The sequence below is a fragment of the Notamacropus eugenii genome, chromosome 4 (assembly GCF_028372415.1).
Source record: "Notamacropus eugenii isolate mMacEug1 chromosome 4, mMacEug1.pri_v2, whole genome shotgun sequence".
Taxonomy (NCBI): domain Eukaryota; kingdom Metazoa; phylum Chordata; class Mammalia; order Diprotodontia; family Macropodidae; genus Notamacropus; species Notamacropus eugenii.
The window spans coordinates 193,690,269-193,712,458 of NC_092875.1; the positions used below are offsets into that span (position 1 = coordinate 193,690,269).

Genomic DNA, 22,190 nt, shown 5'->3' on the forward strand with positions numbered 1-22,190 from the left:
GAGATGTTAATTGAATCTGTGGGAAGTGATACAATTACAAAATTAAATAGTATAGAGGAAGAACAAAAGGCCAAGGAGGAACCAGAGTCCTGGGGGACACACACAGGAAGTGGTCATGGTCTGGATGAAGAACCAGTATAGTAGACTGAGAGGGAGCAGTCAGATAGGTATGGAGGAGAACCAGAAGAGAGGAGTGTGCAGAAATCCATGGGGAAGTATCCAGGAGAAGAGGATGATCAACATTGTCAAAAGCTACAGAGAAGTCAAGAAGACTGAGGATTGAGAAAAGATCATTGTATTTAGCAGTCTAGAGTGTTAGTATCTTTGAAGAGAGTAGTTTTGGTTGAATGATGAGTTCAGAATTGTAGAGTTAAGGGAGTAAAAGAAGAGAAGAAGGAAGTAAGAGAAGTGAGAAGTTATTGAAGATGGCTTTCTAAAGGAGCTTAGCCACAAAAGACAGGTGAGATATGGGACAGTAGTTGATAGGGATGGATGGATCAATGAGTTTTTGATGAGAGTTTTTCTCCAAAGAAGCCATATTCAATCCAGCTTTTGTGTCCTCACTCATAATTTTTTTCATTATATGTGGCAGCCGGACTCCCCCTCCCCAGCCTTATCCACCCTTAATTTCTATTTATCCTTTAGAATCCAGTTCACAGCCCACTTTGTATGTAAAACTTTAATTCTACTTAGAGTTATCTTGGTTTGTCTTCAACTAAAACATTTTAAAGTAATGTAGTTTCTGTACTCAATTTTTTATATTACCGTTTGCTTATATGCTCATGTAGGAGCTGGGATGGGAGAAGAATTTATAATCTTAGTTCCCTATTCAGAGTGGTTACATGTAGTTAATAACTGTTAAGAGGTCTCTGATCTTGTCTTTTTGAGTTGCCATATTTTCCAAAAACACTGGACCCAGAGCTTCCTAGAGCATTTAGGAGGCTCTGAATGTGTCAAGGATGAAACTCCCCCTCTTCACACCCCAGCTGTTTGCATCCCAAATTAGACTCCCTGTGTATCCTTGGGAGTCAAGACAGGTGCCAGACAGTCTGCACTAGGCTTGTACTGCTGGGACTCTGGTAGATAAGGAGACCACCATATCTTCATGGTCTAGTAGTTCCCAAGGGAAAAGAACATGCCCTTTGCTGTCCCTTACTCCTCCCCTTTGGGTGGGGTTTTGTCCTTTTCCCATCTTTACTGCACCTCTCCTCTCCCATGCCACACCCCTTTAGGTAGAGATTCTAGTATCTCCTCCTTTCTTTGATCTGCTGTCATAGATATGCAAATTTCGGTAGAGTTGTGAACTTTTTGGGTTCCACATACTTATTCATTTCTATAAATCTCATATTTATGTTAGTTTCATGAAGTTGAGATTGCCTGTTCACAATATTTTGAAAACTTATTTCAAAATCCATAATCCTGAAACAATATTTGAGAAGTATATCGTTAACTCTGTGTTATATTGAGAATGATTATCTATATTTCAAATTCCTGTGTTGGGGCTTTGGTGGCCTCAGTTTTTTTCTCTTTGGTATACTTTCCTATTTCCTTGTGGCACCATTTCCTTTCTTCCTCTCTGTAGCCTCACTAAAGTGGTAAAGGTATGGCAGACAAGCAAGTGTGGTATTGCAAGATGGTGAGGTAGAAATCCAATAGATTCTGATTAGATAGGAAAATTTAAGAGTTCATGAACATGGAGGTGGTACATTAATAGATGATGACAAGATCAGATTCACCTTGTTTCTTAATGCATTTTTCACTCATTTAGCTTATTTAAAATATATGAATAAAACCTCTTTTTCCTTTGTCATCTTGCTTTGCCTTCAAATTAGACAATTAGTGAAATATTTTGTTTTGTGATAAGTGTTCATTGATGTACAGTGCTGCTTTTATTTCTACATGAAGGGTAAAATGAAGATTGATTGTTTGTAATTTGGAGGAATAGTAGTAATTCTTCTTTAACTTTCAGGTATTCCTTTGACAGCTGAGGGCCAACATCTGTCATGTTCAGGATTTAAAAAATAATAATAATTTGGGCCATAAGGAATACAGATAACTTGGGGTTAAGGGAACTGATTCATCAGTCTTTCCTTGAACTTCGTAAAATGATGAAGATATTTTTTAGCTTTCTGACTTGGATTTTTGTTAGGAATGCTGTAATACTTGGTAGTTAAGTAAAAAGAAGTCCTGTGATGATGATTGCATGTTGCAGCACTACTTGTGAGAACCTCATTAATTTTGAACTTTTAAGGGGCTTTTAGTGTTTGTAGAAATGAGTTGTTAGATGTTACTGCATATGGTTCATTATTCTAGGGGAAGTACCTAGAGTAGAGGACTCTGACTAGAGAAGCTTGTTTAAGGTTAAACTTTGGAGAAAAATTAAGGTGTTTAGAAGGAAATAATTGCAGGTTCCAGATTGTAATGGGTTGTTAGTAATTCCAATTTCTGTTCCACCTTTGGAATAAGAAACATTTTGTTGACCCTTTGTATCTTCTTGGGATTAGTAAAAAAATGCTTTTAAAAAAGAGGTGATGAAGAAAAGGAACAAAGTTTTAGAAAATGGATTTAAAGGTTTCTGTCTTATTGCTGGATCACAACAGGAGGTTGGCTATGTTTTCACCTGAAAATGGTGACTTTGAGCTTTATAAAGTAAGGTAGCCTTGATGTTTGTTCATGCAGATTTTTAACATGAAGCTTCATTGACATTTGGGGGAAAAATCCTTCTAAACTGCCTCTTTTACAAGACTTTTGCATTGTTGACTTTTACATCGGGTTTGATGATTTGAGTAGCAAAGTGAAAAATAGAATTTTTATTTAGAAATTATTATAAATATCCACAGAAGCACACAGTCGTATTTTCATTTTTTAACCTTAGTGCATTGTCATTTAAGTTGTGTGCTTTTAAATTATTTTTGGCTTAGGTTGTAGAAGACTATTAGACTGTTTGGAAGAGAACATAGTTTTTACAAGTCACTGTGTGTAGGGACATCCGTGAATATCTTGGAAGATGCTAATGATGCTTCTTTTGGGAAGAGACACAGGAGAATAGGAATCTATTCTGTTTTTCTCTAGCATCACATTGAGTTATCTGGGTATAAAGGTAATTGGATCATAATTGGGTCATTGGTCATTGAGGACATACTTAATTGGGTTATTGGATACACAGTTCATTTGGTACATAGGCCATTGGTTCCATATGTAATTGGGTCATTGGGTAGAAAGATAGATCATTGGATATATAAGTCATTGGGTATGTAGTGATTGGATGCATAGCTAATTGGGTCATTGGGTACATATGCAATTGAGTCATAATTGAGTCACTGGACACATACATAATTGGAGTTTTGGATATATAGGTCATTAAGTGTATAGATAATTGGGTCATTGAGTCCATATAATTGGATCATAATTGGGTTATTGGTTACATCCGTCATTGGGGCCACAAAATTCATAATTGGATCATTGGATACATAGGACTTTTTATCATAATTGGATCCATGGATCATTAGGTCATAATTGGGTCATTGGTCAATTACATAAGTAATTAGGTCATAATTGGGTCACTGAGTACATATGTAATAGGATCATTCAGTACATAGGTCATTGTTCCCATAGGTAATTGAATTATTGTCATTGGGGATATAGTTTATTGGGTCTTTAGGTCCATAGGGTTCATAATTGTTTTATTGGATACATAGGTCTTTGGGTCATAACTGGGTCCATAGGATATTGAGTCATAATTGGGTCATTGATTATTGGGTAGATAGTTAATTGAGTCATTGGGTACCTGGGTAATGGGGTCATAATTGGGTCATTGGGTCCATAAGTAATTGGCTCATAATTGGGTTATTGGGTACATTGGTAATTAGGTCTATAAGAGTCATAATTGGATCATTGGTCACATAGGATTTTTTTTACCATAATTGAATCCATAGGTAATTGCATCATAATTGGGTCATTAAGGGTATAGTTAATTGAGTCATTGGGTCATAATTAAGCCATTGGATCTAAAGGTTATTGGGTCATTGGGTATATAAGTAGATGAATGATAATTGAGTCATTGAGGACATAATTAATTGGGTATGTAGCTATTGAATCCATAGATTATAATTGGGTCATTGGTTAATGGGCATATTCAAATTTGCTTTATCTTGTTTTGACCAGTTTTAACATGGATCAACTGACTTGATCTGGTTTCTGCTGATTTCAACAGGTTCTGACTGATTTGATCTGTTTGATCCAGTTCTGTTATTTACCAGTTCCAACTAGTTTTTACTAGTTCTGACTAGCTGTCCAGTTTCACAGTTTTTACTGCTGACCTGGTTCAGACCAGTTTTGACTGGTTTGATCTGGTTCCTGCCAGTTTGGGCAGGTTTGACTGCTTTTGACCAGCTCTGAGCAGTTTGAACCAGTTCTGACTGGACAAGTCACTTCTGTAAATCTCAGTTTCTGTCCCTTTGACCTTATAAGTGAGGTTTTGAATCTGAATAACTGGGTGGATGTTAATATATAGAAATGGGGGTGGGGGGGTTGTTTAGGTGTACTGTGCTTAGTTCAGTTTAGAGCATGAGGAGTTTGTAGTAGCTATCAGTTTATCCAGGTAGAGATAAGTTTCCATAGCTAAATATTTGGTTACTTAGTAGCCAACCCTTAAATGATAAACTTTATTCTTGGCTGGTCCTCCAACAGTTGATACAGTTTCTTGCTAGGTAGGACCATAATTAAATTATTTGTAGCTTAGTGTAGAACCTGCTGTAGTTTGGACTTACCTTGAATGACTTTTTGAGACCCAGGATAGTCTGTATTCCAAAATGAAGCATCACAGTAGTACTTTTATGGAGGAAATCTATATAGACTATCCCTTTAATCATGTAGTTTTTCCAGGATTTTAAGTTAAGCTTTTACTTTATAGTTGGAAGAATCTGTCTTCTTTTGTTTGAACTCTGTTTTCTTCTTCCAAGTACTGTGGCACTTCATCCGTTCCCAATGATCTTTTCAGGATCACCTATACACATGCACAGACACACAGACACACACACACATATAATTTAAAATCATAATTCTTTTCTTTGTTTTTCTTCTATTTTCAGAAAATCCATCAGAAGCAGATTTGTGGCTGCTAAACAGTTGCACAGTGAAAAACCCAGCTGAAGATCATTTTAGAAACTCAATTAAGTAAGTGGAAGTTGTTCACTTTTTCCTTCCAAAAAGAATAAAGAACTCTTTAAAAAGGAGTAACTAGAACAGTGCCTCACATTCAGTAGTAACTTAATAAATCTTTATTGGTTTGAACTGAATTATGTTCACTTTTAAAAGATACTTCACAATTCAGTATAAAGTTTCTCTAAACCATACCTGGAAAGTTGTAAATGTTATTTGAAATATTATTATAGCTGATATGAATCAGTTGTATCAATATACAGTTGTACTGATCAACAGTATAGTAAGTTTTTAATAGCTGATTTGAGAATTTTTTTTTCCCATGGAATTCAGTGCTAGCAATTTATGAAGTTGTACCTAATATATTGACTGAGTGATTCCCTGTTCAGGTTGCATGAGAAAAACTAAACACCAAAACAATATGTTAATAGTTGCCTGACTCAGCTCCTGGTAAATCTTGAATAGATAGGCAGAAGTTGAGGAAACAAGTAGAAATAATTACAGCTACATGAAGTAGTAGGACGTTTACTGAGGTATAATTTACTTTCCCTTTTCACAGAATAGCTTAAAATATAGTTGGGAAGGTGGACATACACATAAAAAGATAAGTAGTCTTAAAGGTAAATTATTCTAGGTGCCATATATATATATGTTATAGACAGTAAGTCCTATTGGATTTCAGAGGAAGGAATGATCATTCAGTGCTGAGCTGAATGTGAGAATTGAGCTGCATATTTAAGGGAGGATAAGATTTAGAAAACAAAGTATAGGGCCACAAAATTCTGCTCACAATAAGATTTATTAGGGAGACCAGTGGTCCCTACACATTTGGATCCAGGACCTTCCTCACTGCCAAGGATCCCTCTGCTCATGGGCCTTAGGGATTTTATTGACCTTGGGAAGTCCTGGGGAGGTCCCTCCAGAATTTTTGTAATTGGCTAAGGGAAATGTCCATCAATCACAGCTGCTTTGTCAGCATGCTTTCCACTGGCCCTCAACCTCTAGTGTCTTTTGTCAGCAGGTTTTTAGGAGCTTTCCACAGGCTTCAAGACTTTGTCAGCAACATCCCAAGACCTTCTACAGGTTATATGACCCTGTCAGCAAAGTCTTGAGGCCTGTCATTTGTTGACAATGTTCTAAGAGGAGAACTTTCATAAACTAGAGCAAGAAAGTTGTGGTTTTTCAAGCATGGTTTGCTCAAAGTACACTCATATGAGTGAGAATGGGGTGGGGTGGGGTTGGAATAGTGCTGATACAGTAAATTCTTAACACAAATTAATATAAATTCTTAATTAATATAATCATATATATACATAATTAATATAATATAACACGAATATAAATCCTTATAACTAATGTAGTATAATTGTATGCTGTTGATCTAAGTGATGTAATCATCAATACATGGTAGATTAATTAATTATGCCCTAGATGACTCTTATTCTTGCAGCATTAACTACAGTTTTTCCTTCCACATCATGGGGATTAGGGAAGGAGCCCCTACAATCTAGAAAATCCACATAAAATTTTTTGACCTTCCCTTTGTATCAGAGAAGAAGTCTGAATTTTTTCTTTTTCTTTTGGGTTGATATAGTGCAATACTATACATATATTTTATGTATTTTTGAATTTCTAAACTTTTTCTGTATCATCTGCTGACCATTGCATGTCATCTGCAGCGTCTGCAAAACTTTCCCAAAATACTCATTTAATTTCTTATGCTAACCTGCCATAGTTTGAAAATGTGATGGGGAAAGTGGCAAGGTGGAAAAGATAACTGTACATCAAATTTAACTGTATTCTGTTTAACTCACCAATTTAATCACTGATATGTATTAAATCACAATGAACTGAGTAAACACTGATCAAATTTAAGAGAGATATCAAAATTATTTTCACGGAAGAGGAGGAAGTATATTCTCCTCAGGAATATTTGAATGAACAATGATGAAAAAATAGGAATTTAACGGCATATTCATTGAAAAATTAGTAGACAGTTTTGTTTGGATTGGTATGGAGTGTAATATTTAGAAGGTACCTTGCTTTCTAAGATGTTGGAGGTTCTTGCCTGTTAGAGCAGTAAGAGGGTGAGTTGGGCTAGAACACAGAAAATAATATGCTATAAACCTGCAAAGGTAGGGTAGAAATAAATTCTGAAGGTTTTTAATTGACAAACAAAAGTGCATAGTCCTTTTAAAATTTTTTTATTTTTTTGAAGGGGAAGCCATACACTTATTTGGGTCTTAACTAACCTTGTTTTCTTTGATGTGAAACAGAAATTGCTTTTCCTGTTATTGGGTAAATTTGGAATTCCACAGGGATTGTCTTTGCCGTAGCAGGGATCCATTGGTTAAAATTTCAGGTGCCTTCTGGTTATAGGAACCCACAGTAAATTTGCTTGCATCTCTACAAAGGAAATGCATATAGTACAGGGAATCTTGTAGAAATTTTGGTTCTCTCTGTAGAAAGGGACATGTTTGCATTTTGTACAGAACCAAGTGAAGATGGCCCAGTAATGTTAAGTATATCATGGATGAATTCACATAGGACAGTTTGGTTGAGGTTTTTAATCTGAGGGTGAGAGAACCCTAAATTCCTTCAAGGAAAGCTCTGGATACCTATTGAAGTTTGTAGGTATTAAGTTTCCTTCTGAGAGAGGAAGCTGATTTTCTTTTTCTTTTTTTAAATTGCCTTTTGGTTGGAGGAGATCATTTTCAGCACCAAGGTAGACAACTCCTAAGTCATAACTAAACGGTAATACCTCATAAATTTTGTAAAATGTTCTTTGCTGAATCTCTACAACTTTGTGTATTTCAGAGCCACTGGAGCAGCTAGGTAGTATGAGTGATAGAGCTATGGATCGGGAGACAGACAGACCTGAGTTCAAATATGACCTCAACACCTAATAGCTGTGTGACCCTAAGCAAGTCACTTAACCTCCGTGTGCCTCATTGTCCTTATCTATAAAATGAGGATGATAATAATAGCACTTATCTCCCAGGGTTGCTGTGAGGATCGAATGAGATAATAATTGTAATATTTTTAGCACAGTGCTTGGCACATGGTGAACGCTGCTATATAAATGTTAGCTATCATCTTTATCATCATAACCATGCTTGGTGTAATTATGATTTTTGCCTATATATAAGATTTGTGCCACTTTGACAGTTTTGAGACTTCTAGATGGCACTGGAGAAGCAAGTAAAAAGACAATGTTTCTGCTTCCCTCAGAACCCAGACAATTATTCTTGATTGGAGTCATGGACAATGTTCAAAGTATACTTTGGCAAATTTTTTAAATGGGAGGAGAGAACAGTGAAAGTCTGGTCTTTGAAGACCCTGTCCTGGCAATATGTCTATGTCAGGAGGATGCTTCTGAAAGTACCTGATGACATGTAAGGGAGCGTGTCTCTGTCTCTCTGTCTTTTACTTTCCCGCTCTTCCCATCTTTCCTTCCTTCCCTTCCCTCTTTTTCCCTCTCCCTTCTCTTTCTCCCCACCTTCCACCTTGTTTTGAATGAGGTGGCAAGAACTGAAGTAAACATCTGAGTATGTGAGGAGAAAGAGAGCCAAGTAAGCCTTGTAGTTACTTTGCTTTTAAGGCATTATTTAGAATCATGTGTCCAACTAACCCAAAATTAACTGTGTTCCCAAGAACCTAGAGTTAAGGTTTGGATCTTGAATTACTAAGAACGATCATATTTTTGTGATAGCCATCTATGACCCCAACCAGGCAAAAGAATGTTGCAGGCTATGGCCAGGCTTACCACAGCTAAGGGAAGGAGCAGGCCTTAGGACACAGATAGAATTTCAAAATGGGAAGTGTCTAGACTGTGGTGTAGCAAGAAATTTGAGCCCCATGGAAACTGTAGACTACTGATGGACAGTTATTTGCCTGTTAGGGAGAGTGCAACATTTTCTTTATTCAAGCACAGTGAGAGTCTTTACATTGTTAATTTTGCATCTGGAAGCTTCAGGTTAACCTCAGGTTCTTTTGACCAGGTAGGATCCTTACTTCTGTGAAGACTGCAAAGAGCACCTGACCAGGGGGTTTCCCTGTGAGGAAATGGGCAGGTGGGGGAGGGGAGATGGTGATCATATATTTCAGACTTGTGTTTGATATTGTGATATCCTTGTAATCTAAGTAAACTTGCTTTGTAAAATTTGTGTCGAATCAGTTATTTACATAAAATAGAATAGGCTTCTAACACAGGAATTTGTTTTACAAGTGGTGGACTAACTTGAGTCTTTGAGTCTAACTTTATGATTTTTGAAATAATCAAGTCCAAACTGAGAGAATAGTTAGCTGACTATCAAGTGCAGGCAGTTGAGGAGCAGGGAGAGTGCTAAGGAGATTAAAATAAAGTTCTAGGGGTCATCTTCATAGAATAGAGGGGATAATTGGTATCTTGAAAGTGAGTGAGAGCTCATATTCCTTTCTAACAATATCTATTTATTTTATGCATGTTGATTTATATACATTATCTTTCTCACTAGAATGTAAATTTCTTGAGTGCAGGGATTATTTTTGGCTTTTTTTGTATCCTTAGCATTTGAGGCAGTTTGTAATCTTTTAAGTTTCTTGGATATTGTCATGACTGAAAGAATCGGAAAACTGAAGAATGAATTTTGGATAATGTCCATATTTAAGGGCTGTGAGAAGAAAGACTTAAGCCTAGAGCAGAATAAAAGTTTTACATTTATCTGACCCTTACTTTTAGGAAAACTTTCATGCTTTTTATTTTGAAAAAGAAGTGTTTCTGTTTTACCTGGATTATTATTTTTTTCCTCGAAGTATAAAGATTGTTTTGGAAAAATCAACTTTTCTTGTACTGTTTTAGTGACATCTAAAAGGACATGTTTCTTATAGACAGATAGACAGCACTGCCAGTGTGCCCCAAAAAACATAACAACTATAGGCAATTGATGTGTTGTCCTGACTTTAGATGAAGACAGCCTTGGTTCACATCCTGTCTATCGCGCTGTGTGACCTTGGAGAAGTTGTTAACTCTGGGCCTCAGATTCCTCATTTGTAAAATGAAAGTGTTGGACTAGAGTGCCTTCAAGGTCTCTTCCAACTCTACGTGATCCTAATGACCACAAATTGTCACTTTAATATTAGTAGTAAATATTTTGTACTTCATAAAATAAAAATCCCTGACTTGTTTTATTATGTTTTCTTGTGTATCTGTGAGGGTGATTCTTGGTAGTTTTTCATTATTTGAAATAAGATTGTCATATAGTAACATAAAGTCATACAGAGAGAATACTAACACAGTTTTTTTGCAATGCAGTGTGTTGCTTTATGGAAGTATTTTCCTATAACAACCTAGGTGATTAGATGGATTATTATTTATTAATTCTGAGTTAACTAGTTTTTGATAAAGTAACACTCTAATTTTTTTTGTTTGTTGAGTAACATCATCCTACAATGGTCAGTGTGTAAGTTAACAGTGGTAATGTTACTTATTTCAGGTGTTATTTATGTATGTAAAGACAAAACGGATGCTAATCTGTGAACAAATGCTGGAGTAATATAGTTGTTTTCATATTTTCTGTTCCCATGTCCTCAAACTGAATAACAACAGTAGTATTTGAACATTTTGTCTTATTAAAACGTGCCACCTATACATTCTGTGGTATCCTTTTTTCTCCCCCTTTCTACTTTTTTCCCCCCTCAAATTATAATTTGCCTCTATGGCACTAAAATGAAATTTAAAAGTAGGGATGAATGGTTGATCTACTTATTTACAGTCTACAGCAAGGCCTGAATGGTTCATGCACCAGATATCACAGTACAGATGCACATGCAGGTCTTTTTTCAAGAAGATCCACTTTTAAAAATAGAAGTGAAAACTTAATTTAAAATTTGCAAAATTCATTGTTAGGTAGTTCTAATTTTGGGGAGAGGAGTCTATTTTTGTTGTTGTTCAGCCATTTTTCAGTCTTTTCTGACTCTTCATGACCTCATTTGGGCTTTTCTTGATGAAGATACTTCAGTGATTTGCTATTTCCTTCCCCAGTTCATTTTAGAGATTAGAAAACTGAGCCAAACAGGGTTAAGTGACTTGCCCAGGGACACAACTAGTATGTGTCTAAGGCCAGATTTGAATTTAGTTACTGCATCCACCGTGCCACCTGGCTGTCCAAGGTCATCATGAAGAGCTCCGAATGTCAAACAGAGCATTCTGTATTTGATCCCAGAGACAATAGGCAGCTATTGGAATTTATTGACTAGGGGAGTAACGTGGTCAGACTATGACTGAATGGAGAATGGACTGGAGTGGGGAGAGACTTTAAGTAGGCCAACTCCCTACCAACCCATTGCAGGAATTCAGGCATAGGGTGATAAAGGCCTGTACCAGAATGGAGACAATAGTATTGGAGAGAGAAGGGGGCATATTTGAGAGATGTTGCAACGGTTAAATGGACAGGCCTTGGCAACAGAGTGGATGGGGGTGTGTGTGTGAATGATATTGAGAAATTCAGGGTGACTCCTTGGTTGGGAGTCTGAGGGACCGGGAGGATGGTGTTGTCCTTTACAGTAAGAGGGAAGGTAGAAAAGTTGGGGGGAAGAGCAATTTAGAGAGAAACGATAATGAATCCATTTTGAATCCAGTGTGGGGCATGTTGTAGTATGTCTAGTGGACATCCAGTTTGAGATGTCTGAAAGGCAGTTGGAGATACAACGTTGAGGGTTAGCAGAGAGTTTGGGATAGGAAGGGTAAATTTTAGAATAATCCCCATATATTCAATAGAATCTTATAAATTTGGATTCCACTAACTTATAGTAGAATACTATTTTTTCTTAATTCATATAGGGACAAAGCTTAGGTTTAACCTTTGTATTTTCTAATGGGCCTTCCAGCATATTATTAAAGTTTAAACACCATAGAGGGACACAATTGTTAACTTTTATTCTATAGAAACTTTAAAATAACTCCAGAAATGTCCATTTATATAACATAGCTGATAAAACTCATCACTTCTGATCTCATATGCTGCTAAATCACTCAAGCCTTGCCCACTTTCCCTCTCAGCCTCCTCTCCCTTATTGAAGTTCCCAAAGCTTTCCTTTAGAGAAGGCAGACATTGGACTAGCAGCTCACTCCAGCCTCCATCTCCCTTGAGGTATCCCCTAACAGGCTTCCCTACTTCCTTGCAGGCTTCCTTTTGTATGTTGTCTTCTATCATTCTTATTTGTATCCCCAGTACTTAGCCTGGCAGGTAGTAGGCCCTTCATAAATGTTGATTGAATTGAATCAAATTACAATTAACTTGTTCATTATAAGTTCTTTTTACTTAGCAAAAAATATTTTTCACATTATATTAGCTTGAGTGAAATGAAAGTGCACTTCATAGCAACAAAAATGAGTTCCTTTAAAAATGTTATGTTTCAGACTTTTCAGTGATTCTTATTGGACTTTTTCTTTATTTCTATCACTGATGTTCATATTGGTCAGCAGAGGGAATGAGTGATAATATATAAATAGTAGATTCGAAATGTTTTAGTTTGGTTTTTCAAACTTTGAAATCTTTAAAAGCACCATTGCTTTGACTTTTTTCCTGATACAATCTCTTAAGGCCTCAGCTGACTTTCAAATTTTCATCCCCTTTTAGGTTGACCTCTCCCAGTTTTATATATCATGTCTATTTGTTTTAGATAATATGGTCTTTAACTTGATGGAATTCTTGGGTAAAAGAAGTTTAAAACAAAAATAAAATTTGTGCTTAGAGAGTATATTAAATGGAAAAAGGCTTTCAGTTAATGGTTTTGTGGAGTTTTTTTCATGCTACCTAAAATAGATTATTGAGGTGTTGGCAAAAATAAACCCATTATGTGTGCTGTATGTATACATAAAGGGAAGAATGGTCAGTTTGCTTTGATCACAGGTAATTTAAAACATTTATGTAACCTACTACCTAATTATATGTTCCAAATAGGCCTTATAGTTTTATTTAGTGACTTTGATATATCCTATTTTTAAAAAAATTTTACCTTACTATTGAAATACTGATTTAGGGGGTCCTCTAAAGATAACCAGCCACCACCTATGGGCTAAAAATAAAAATGCTATTTGTGATTTTAAAAAATAATATTTGAATGTATAACCACATTAACTTATGTCTAACTGATTCTCAAAGCACTGCACCGTAATTCAATGTGGAGTAATATCAGCAGATGGAATTTTCATAATTAAAGTTTGTTGAATGAAATAAGTAGTAGAGAGAGAGAGTAGTGAATCTATATAAGAAATACAACATACAACGTGTACAAGAAGTGTGTACAAGAGAGCTGGTGTCTTAAAACAGTACTTCTCTTTTTTCTTTCTTTAAGAAATTCCTGTGTGCAGTAATCTGGAGCTTGTAAAAATAGATGAGATAGGACGTGATTATTCACATTATGAAAACTTTTGCTCTTTGAATGATCCACCATTGACTTCTCAGTATTGTAATCAAATTTTAAAAAAATCTCTTAAAACTTTAAAAATACTAAAGTTTGTTGAATTCAGCATGATATTTATCCTTATTGATGCTAATTGTTCCTGTAATAAAATCGCTATAATTGGATTTTTATGGTGTTAACATCAGTCTCTTTTGTTTTCTCAGATTTGTAAGGTAGAAGTAGTTTGCTCTTGATGAAGAAAGGGAAAAAAGTTTTTAATATAGGTTGTTTTCAATGAGAGTTATTATTTTAGTATTTGTAGTTGTGAAACTTAAAAAAATTCTGAGATCCTTTAATCTCTGATGCTTGGATTGTTTGAAATGACTTTAGGCCAAAGCCAGTTTTGTACTCTCATCTTTAAAAACAAAATTAAAAAAAAACACATAAAAACCATCTGGTCGTAAACATTGATTATTGTGTCTAATTGTTACAGAAGTTCTTGATCTTTCAACTATTCTTAGCTAGATGTTAAACAAATCAGAATTTCATGACATCAAACCACAATTCTTTGGATTCAAACACATTATTGGTTAGACTTACTGATCCAGTGATTCCCTTTCTTTTTAGATTTATTCCTCATTGCTTTTTAACTGACCTCTCTCCCAACCTCCAGGTGCCTATTAGTCTTCTCCAACTGGATATTCTGTATACTTCTTAAACTCAGCGTGTCTAAAACTGAACCCATTATTTTTCTTTCCAAACTCATTCCTCTTTTGAGGGTACCACCTCCCAGTCACCCAGAACAAGACCTAGGGATCCTCATTGACTCTTTGTTCCCTTACTCCCTGTATCCAGTTTGTTGCAAAGTTATACACCTGTGAACCACAGAATAATGCCTAGAATTGTCTTTAGGAAGCCTTTATTTTCAGTGAATATTAATATTAATATTAATTTTTCTCTTTTAATTTTCCCTGAATAGTTTTTAGTCAAGATTACTTCCAAGCTTGTTGGTTGCTCTGCCTGCCTCAAGTCTCTCCCCACTCCAGTCTATCTTCCATTTAGCTATCACATTAATCTTCCTGAAGCAGCTAGGTGGCTTAAGATACTTAATAGCTGTGTGGTATTGGACAAGTCATTTCACCTGTGTTTGCCTCAATTTCCTCAAATATAAAGTGGGGATAATATTAGCACCTGTGTTGCAGGGAAAAAACAGCTGTGTCTGACACAGAGTAGGTGCTGTATAAATGTTAGCTATTATTATTAAAGCCCAGGTCTTATTCTTCCCCTATCAGCCCCCAGTCAGTAATTACTTTTCAGTCTTCATATACCCTCCTCCACCCCTAAGTATTCTGTGATTCAGAGATACTGGCTTTTTTTTCTGATCCTTACACATAACACTCTACTCAATGACTGGGTATTTTCACTGGCTGTTCTCCATGCCTTGAATACTCTCCCTGTCCCCACCTCCTGAATTCTCTTTAGACCCAGCTAAAATCCCATCTTCTATGAGATACCTTTCCTGATGCCTTTTAATTCTAATGGTTTTCCTTATGTTGATTTTCTCCAGTTTATCCTGTATATAGCTTTTTTGTAAATAGTTTTTATTTTGTCTCCCTCCTTAGACTTTGAACTTCTTGAGAGTAAGGACTGTCATTTGCCTTTCTTTGCATTCCTTGTGCTTTAGCACAGTGCCTGACCTATAAGTCCTTAATAAATGCTTATTGATTGATTTTTTTCTTTTGGTTTCCTTCTAATTTAATCCTCTTTTTCTCAGAATAGAATTTAACTGTCTGTCTTTTCTTAGCATTGGGTAGATTATATATATATATATATATATATATATATATATATATATATATATATATATGTATACATACATATATATAGTATATGGCATTTAGAAGAACCAGACAATATCTGATTATCAAAAGAGAAAAGACACTGATAATTAGGGTAGAAAAAAAGAATCATCAAGATATAGTTCTTGAAAAATGGAAAAGAGTTGGAAAACTGATGGAGAATCTTACATAATTGTAAATTTTTAATGAAATTTGAATTTTATTGACTAAAATATAGATGTGAATACACAATATTAATAGAATCTTATGCTTCTGTGCCTGCTCTACTCTCTTAGCTTGGTAAGATTGCATTCGACTTGGAACTCTTATTTTTTTTTTCCCTAAGATCTGCCTTCAAGTTAGAAAAAGAATAAATTTTCTTAAGTGTTACAAATGCATTGATCTTTGCTTATACTTAAAATAAGGTAACAGTACTGAGGCCTGGATTAACTCACAGAGACTTGGTTTCATCTGTGTTTAGTTCAATTCATGCAATTCAACCAGCATTTATTACCCACTTATTTAGCACCTACTATGTGAAAGGCACTGTGGATGTTTATGTAAAATGAAAGAAGTCTCTATCCTCTAGACACACAATGTAAAGCACAGAAAAAATATAAGTTAATTTTGAGGAGAGGGAACTAACAAGAGGGGAATCAGAGAAGATTTCATGGATGAGGTAACACCTGAGCTGAGGCTTGAAGGAAACCAAGCCCTGAAAGAAGACAAGGATTGTGGGAGAAAGTTGAGGAATTGAAGTGGCATATGCCAGTGCAGGAATGTGAAAGTTGGAGTTCTGAGGTCAGAGAAGAGCTAGTAATGCAGGTTAAGTAGGGAGTTAATATGACTTAAAATGGGCTAGATTGTGGGAGGGCTTTAAATGCCAGGCTGATGAACGTGTATTTCATCATAGAGGCAGGCAGGAGTTAACTGAAAGATTTTGAGTAGAGAAGTTGTATGGTTAGATTTGTACGCTGGAAAAGTTACTTTGGCAGTTGTTTGAGAAACTGGGTAACCAGTTGGGGGGTGTTGAAAATAGTCCCTTTGAGAGGTCACTGTTATGGTAACTGAGGGCAGCTAAGTGGTACAGTATATACAGCAAGGATTTGGAATCAGGAAGACCTGAGTTCAAATCCAGCCTCATGCACTTACTACTACCTTTGTGAACCTGGGCAAATTACTGAACCTTATTTGCCTCAGTTTCCTGATATAAAATGAACTGGAGGAGATGGCCAGCCGTTCCAGTACCTTTGCCAAGAAAGCCACAAATGGAGTCACAAAGAGCTGGACACTGGACGTGACTGAAACAACTGAACAAGAAGATCACATAAGATCTGGTGCCCTGCTGTATGAATGATAGGAGATCTTGGAATATAATATTCCAAAAGGCAAAAGAAAGACATATAACCAGGAATAATTTACCTGCAAAGCTGCATGTAACTCTACAGGGAAAAACATGGGGTATTTCCATTCATTTCTGATGAAAAAGATGAGTGCTTAGTAAGAGCACTGAAGTGCAACTAACTGCAAGAGTCCAGAGAAACCTAGAAAGGTAAATTTATTTGGAAGGAGCTATATGACAGTGTGGTTCTATGTTCTTATAGGAGTAGAAGTGTTCCTTTAACACTTTAATGCCTTTAGTATGTACTGAGGAAGTTAAAGAAGTCCTTAGGATGGATTGCTTTTGTTCTAAGGGTTTGAAGAATGGTAAGAGAAGGGAGGGTAAAAGGAGAAAGAGATTACTATAGAAAAAATTGAGAAATGGGTGGAACTTGCTGTTTCTCATAATTGAGGTACGAGACGAATACATAAACATTGTGAAAGATGTGGGACAGGTGTGCATCAGATGAAACTCACTCTTTTCTGAGCCAGACAAAGGAGAGTTCACACACACACACACACACACACACACACACACACACATACACACATTCATTCTCATGCACTTATACAAAGAGTTTAGTCTGAAAATTCATGAAACTTTACTGGGAAACAAGCAGTGGTGGGGAATTAGGATTGTGATTTAAGGAGGACATGACTAGGGAGGTGATTGCTTTAAGCTTTTGCTTCGATTTCCTGCTCTGTAGGGAGTGGTAAAAGTATGGGAGGGAGGGAGTAAGAAAAGATATGAAATCTAAGGTGCTGCCTTGGATGAGTTTTTGGATGATTAGGGAATAACTTGAAAAATTGTGGCATAAGAATTTAAAGCTATATTATTTTGCTGTCAGAAATGATGAGAGATTTGTTTTCAGAGAATCTTAGGTAGTATGAATTGAGATATTGAAGTGAGAAGAGCTGACAGAACAATTTATACATGGTTAGCAACAATATAAAGAAAAACAATCTTGAAATTTAACAAATCTAATGGGATGACCAATCATGTTTCCAGAGAACCTACCATAAAACATGTTACCTATAACTGCCTAACAAAGAGGGCATGGATGTAAGACACAGGGTTTGGAAAGAGACTTTCATATTTGGACATAGTTACTGTGCAGAAATAATGCTTTGCTTGACTATGCTTGTTGCATATATTTTGTTTTGTTGTTTTTCTTGCTTTTTAAGGTGAGGGGTTACCGTGGTCAGGGAGAGATGCAGTTAGCAATATTGATATTAAAAAAAAAAAGGAAGGGCCACTAAAATATTTTTTAAAATGTAAAGAAGAAAACAAGAAAGACACCAAAATAAATAGAATTGTTTTGAGAGTAGCATGCAGAGTTTATTATGTACTTTTTAAAAAGTTAATGTATCAAATGGAAATTAATGGTTTCATAGGAGATCCTGTGCTTTTTTTCTATGAAAATTGTCCCTTTTTAGGGTTTAGGTACAGAATTTTAAAAAAGAGTTGGTTTTTTTGCATGTATCTTATGATTATAATGAATATCAGCAGTAACTTTTTTTTTCTTTTTATGATTTAAAGACAGAAATTAAATGAGAAAGTTCAGTCTATTTTGCACTGACAACAGCTGGCTGATAGCATTGAATATGTAATTAAATATATATGTTTTGGCTATCCTAATGGTTTTCTAGATGGAAGGTTAAGAAAGCATGCAAAAACTTGCTGTAGTTGGATTAAAGCAGAAATAGACATCATCTCAACTTACATTTTCAGCCAAGAGTGTTTTTTTTGCTTTGTTTTGAAATAAATCTTATTCATAAATAATATAAACATTTTTCTATATGAATTGCAGCCTAAGTGAAAAAAGAAAAAATAAAACACTGATTTTTCTATCATTTGTGCTATAAACTAAAAAATAATTCTTAATTTTGAACATTTACAATAGTATTTACTTTAGAATGTGGAAGAGAATTAATTAGTATGATGTTGAGCCTAAATGTAATAATATACTTTTCCAAAATATCATTCTCAAATAATTTTTCTTTGTCCTGTGTGTACTCAGTTATACACCTGTGAACCACAGAATAATGCCTAGAATTGTCTTTAGTAAGCCTTTATTTTCAGTGAATATTAATTTTTCTCTTTTAATTTTCCCTGAATAGTTTTTAGTCAAGATGGCCCAAAAAACATATGGGAGAAGATAAAAAAAGGACTTGCATAGACCACAAATAAATACCTAGATACTGAAATTTTAATTTTTTACTTTCAAGTATTACAGGCTCATTTGAGTCTACTTGAATCTGAACCTAGAGTAAAAATATATTCTGGTTGTTTTCTGAGTTTCGTTAAACTGCTTCTAAATTATGTAAATAAAAGAGTTTGTTTTGTAGTATTACGATATATTGACAATTACAGGCTTGGTTTAGGTAGTTGATAAATATTTATTAAGTGCCTTGTATGTGCCAGGTACTATGTTGAGCACTGGAGACACAAGTAAGAAAAAAAAGACATATTTCCTGCCATCAAGGAGTTTACAATCTAATGGGGGAATCCCATTCCAGTTCACCAAAGGAAGAGAAAAAAAGTGAAGAGAGGACCCCAGTGGAGAGGTCCTAAGGAGGGTAGTGTGGGGAGAAAGGAAGAGATGACTAGCCTGGGCACCCTCCTTAAATGGAAATTTAGTTCATCCCTCCCCTTCCAGTCAGAGGAGCAGAGGGTACTGATGAGGTGTGAGTTGCAAGGCTGATTGGATTTTGCTGGATGATGTAGTTTCTGGGGGCATTATGGAAAAGTTCAAAGGAGAGAAGCTGGTTGGGAAATGAAGAGATGGTTTAGAAGTCTGGTGTTTTTATAATGTTTTGAAAGAAAACAAAATTATAGATTGCAATTGTTTGCCAGAAATAACTTAGCTTGTCAAAAGATTGCCTGTATTCACTCCATAGATGTGCTGTAAAGATCAAGACCAAAGTTCTTTCATTATAGTAAGGCTAGAAACCTAAATATTTTTGTATTTCTGAAAATTAGAATTTTAATGTACAGTTTTTTCTCTTATAGTAAGAAGTAGGTTTTATTTTTTTTTTAAATAGTATTTTAGTTTTTCCAATTACATATTGGAAATATTTTTACATATTTTTGAAATTATGTTAAATTTATGTTAAAACGTAAAAAGTTATGTTAAAAAAAGTTAAAATTTAAAAAGTTTAAAATTACATAGTTTTAAACTTTCATTTAAGGAATTCTTTTGAGTTCCAAATTTTTTCCCTCCTTACATTGCCTCTGCCTTCCCTAAAATGGTAAGCAATTTTACATAGGTTGTATATGTGCAATCAGGTAAACCATATTTCCATACTTATTAGTCTTGTTGAGAAAGAAAAAAATAGACAAAAAAAATCATGAAAAAAATAAAGTGAAAAATAGTATGCTTTGATCTGCATTCTTATTTCCTCAATTCTTTTTCAGGAGGGTGGACAGCATTTTTTTTTGTCAGAAGTCTTTTGGAATTGTCTGGGATCACTAGCTGAGAATGATATAAATCATTCACAGATGATCACTGTACAGTATTACCGTTACTGTGCATAATGTTCTCCTGGTTCTGTTCACTTGACTTTGCATCAGTTCATGTCAATTTTCCCTGGTTTTTCTGAAATTTGCCTGCTCATTATAGCACAGTAATATTCCAGTACAATCATATGCTACACCTTGTTTAGCCATTCCTCCAGGTGATGGGTATCCCCTCAATTTCCAATTCTTGGCCACCACAAAAAGAGCTGCTATAAGTATATTTGTACATGTGGGTCCTTTTCCTTTTTTTTTTTTTTTTTCCGTCTCTTTGGGATATGACCTAGGAGTGGTATTGCTAGATTAAGGGGTATGCATAGTTTGATTGCTCTTTTGGCCATAGTTCCAGATTGCTCTCCAGAACAGTTGAATCAGTTAACAAGTCCACCACCAGTGCATTAGTATCCCAATTTTCCCACCTCCCCTCCAACATTTATCATTTTCATTTTCTGTCATATTAGCCAATCTGATAGGTGTGAGATGGTACCTCAGAATTGTTTTAATTTGCATTTCTCTATTCATTAGTGCTTTAGAGAATTTTTACATGACTCTTGGTAGCTTTGATTTCATCTGAAAACTACTTGTTCATCTTCTTTGACCATTTATCACCTGGGGAATGACTTGTACTCTTATAAATTTGACTCTCCCTCCCCTCTGTTTTCAGCTTTTCTTCCAATTTTGGTTGCATTGATTTTGTTTGTATAAAACCTTTTTCATTTAATAATCAGAATTATGTATTTTAAATCTTGTAATGTTCTCTGTCTCTTGTTTGGTCATAAATTCTTCCCTTCTCCATAGATCTGACTGGTAAACTATTCTTTGCTCTCCTAATTTGTTTATGGTATCACCCTTTTATAACTAACCATGTACTCATTTTAACTCTGTTTTGGTATATGGTTGCTTTTTGGTGTATGGTGAGTTGATGTTCTGTACTATGCTGGTCTAGTTTTTTTTCCCATACTATTTTCCAATTTTCCCAGCAGTTTATGTCAAATCATGAATTCTTGTCCCAAAAGTTAGGGTCTTATGGTTTATTAAACACTAGATTGCTATGTCATTTAGTGTTGTGTCTTGTATATATAATTAGGTCTGTTTTTGTTTTTGCTTTGTCGGAGATCACGTTTGCTACCTCAGCTTTTTTATTTATCAGTTGAATCATAATAGACTGCGCTCTAGCCCTTTAGCTTTGCTCTGTGTGTGTCTCTGCTTCAGTTGTGTTCCATGTAAACAGTCCACTCTGCTATCATTTCATGGGTGAGTTCATCCCATTCACATTCACAGTTATGATCACTATGTATTTCCCCCCTGTTTATACTTCTCTTTCTCTCTTTTCACCCTGCCTTTTCTCAGCAGTATTTTGGTTCTGACCATTGCATCCCCCAATCTGTCCTCCCCTTTATCAGTTGTCGCCCCTGCTTTTTTTATCTCCCTCCCCTTCCGCTTCTCTATAGGGAATATACCCAATTGGCTGTGTATGTTATTTCCTCTTTGTGTCGTTTCTGATGAGAATAAGATTTAAGTGAGGCCTACCACTTCCCTATCTTTCCCTCCACAGTAATAGGTCTTTATTGCCTCTTTATGTGAAGTTATCCCTTTTTCTTCCTCTTCCCTAGTCCAACTCTCTTCCTTGCCCCTTAATTTTATTGCTGCTGTTGGGGTTTTTTGGATATAATCCCATGTAGGGATGTAAATAGTTTATTATTGAACACCTATGTTTTCTCTTTTCTGTTTACTTTTTTATGTTTTTCTTGAGTCTTATATTAAAAAATCAGATTTTCTGTTCAGTACTGGTCTTTTCCCCAGGAGTACTTGAAAGTCCTTTATTTCAGTTTCATTGGGTAGCTGATTCTTGGTTGTAATCCTAGCTCTTTTGCCTTCTGGAATATCATTAAATCCTGTATAATCATTAC

General features: G+C 35.4%; 1 protein-coding gene across 2 annotated transcripts in view; it reads left to right on the top strand.

Moving 5' to 3' along the window:
- Nucleotides 1-22,190, top strand: part of CDKAL1 (CDKAL1 threonylcarbamoyladenosine tRNA methylthiotransferase) — a 637,247-nt gene that overhangs the window by 79,104 nt on the left and 535,953 nt on the right. For both annotated transcript variants that reach the window (XM_072603951.1, XM_072603950.1), the window contains exon 5: nt 5,091-5,175. In XM_072603951.1, the coding sequence (XP_072460052.1) occupies nt 5,091-5,175 (85 nt within the window). The remainder of the gene's footprint in view (nt 1-5,090; nt 5,176-22,190) is intronic.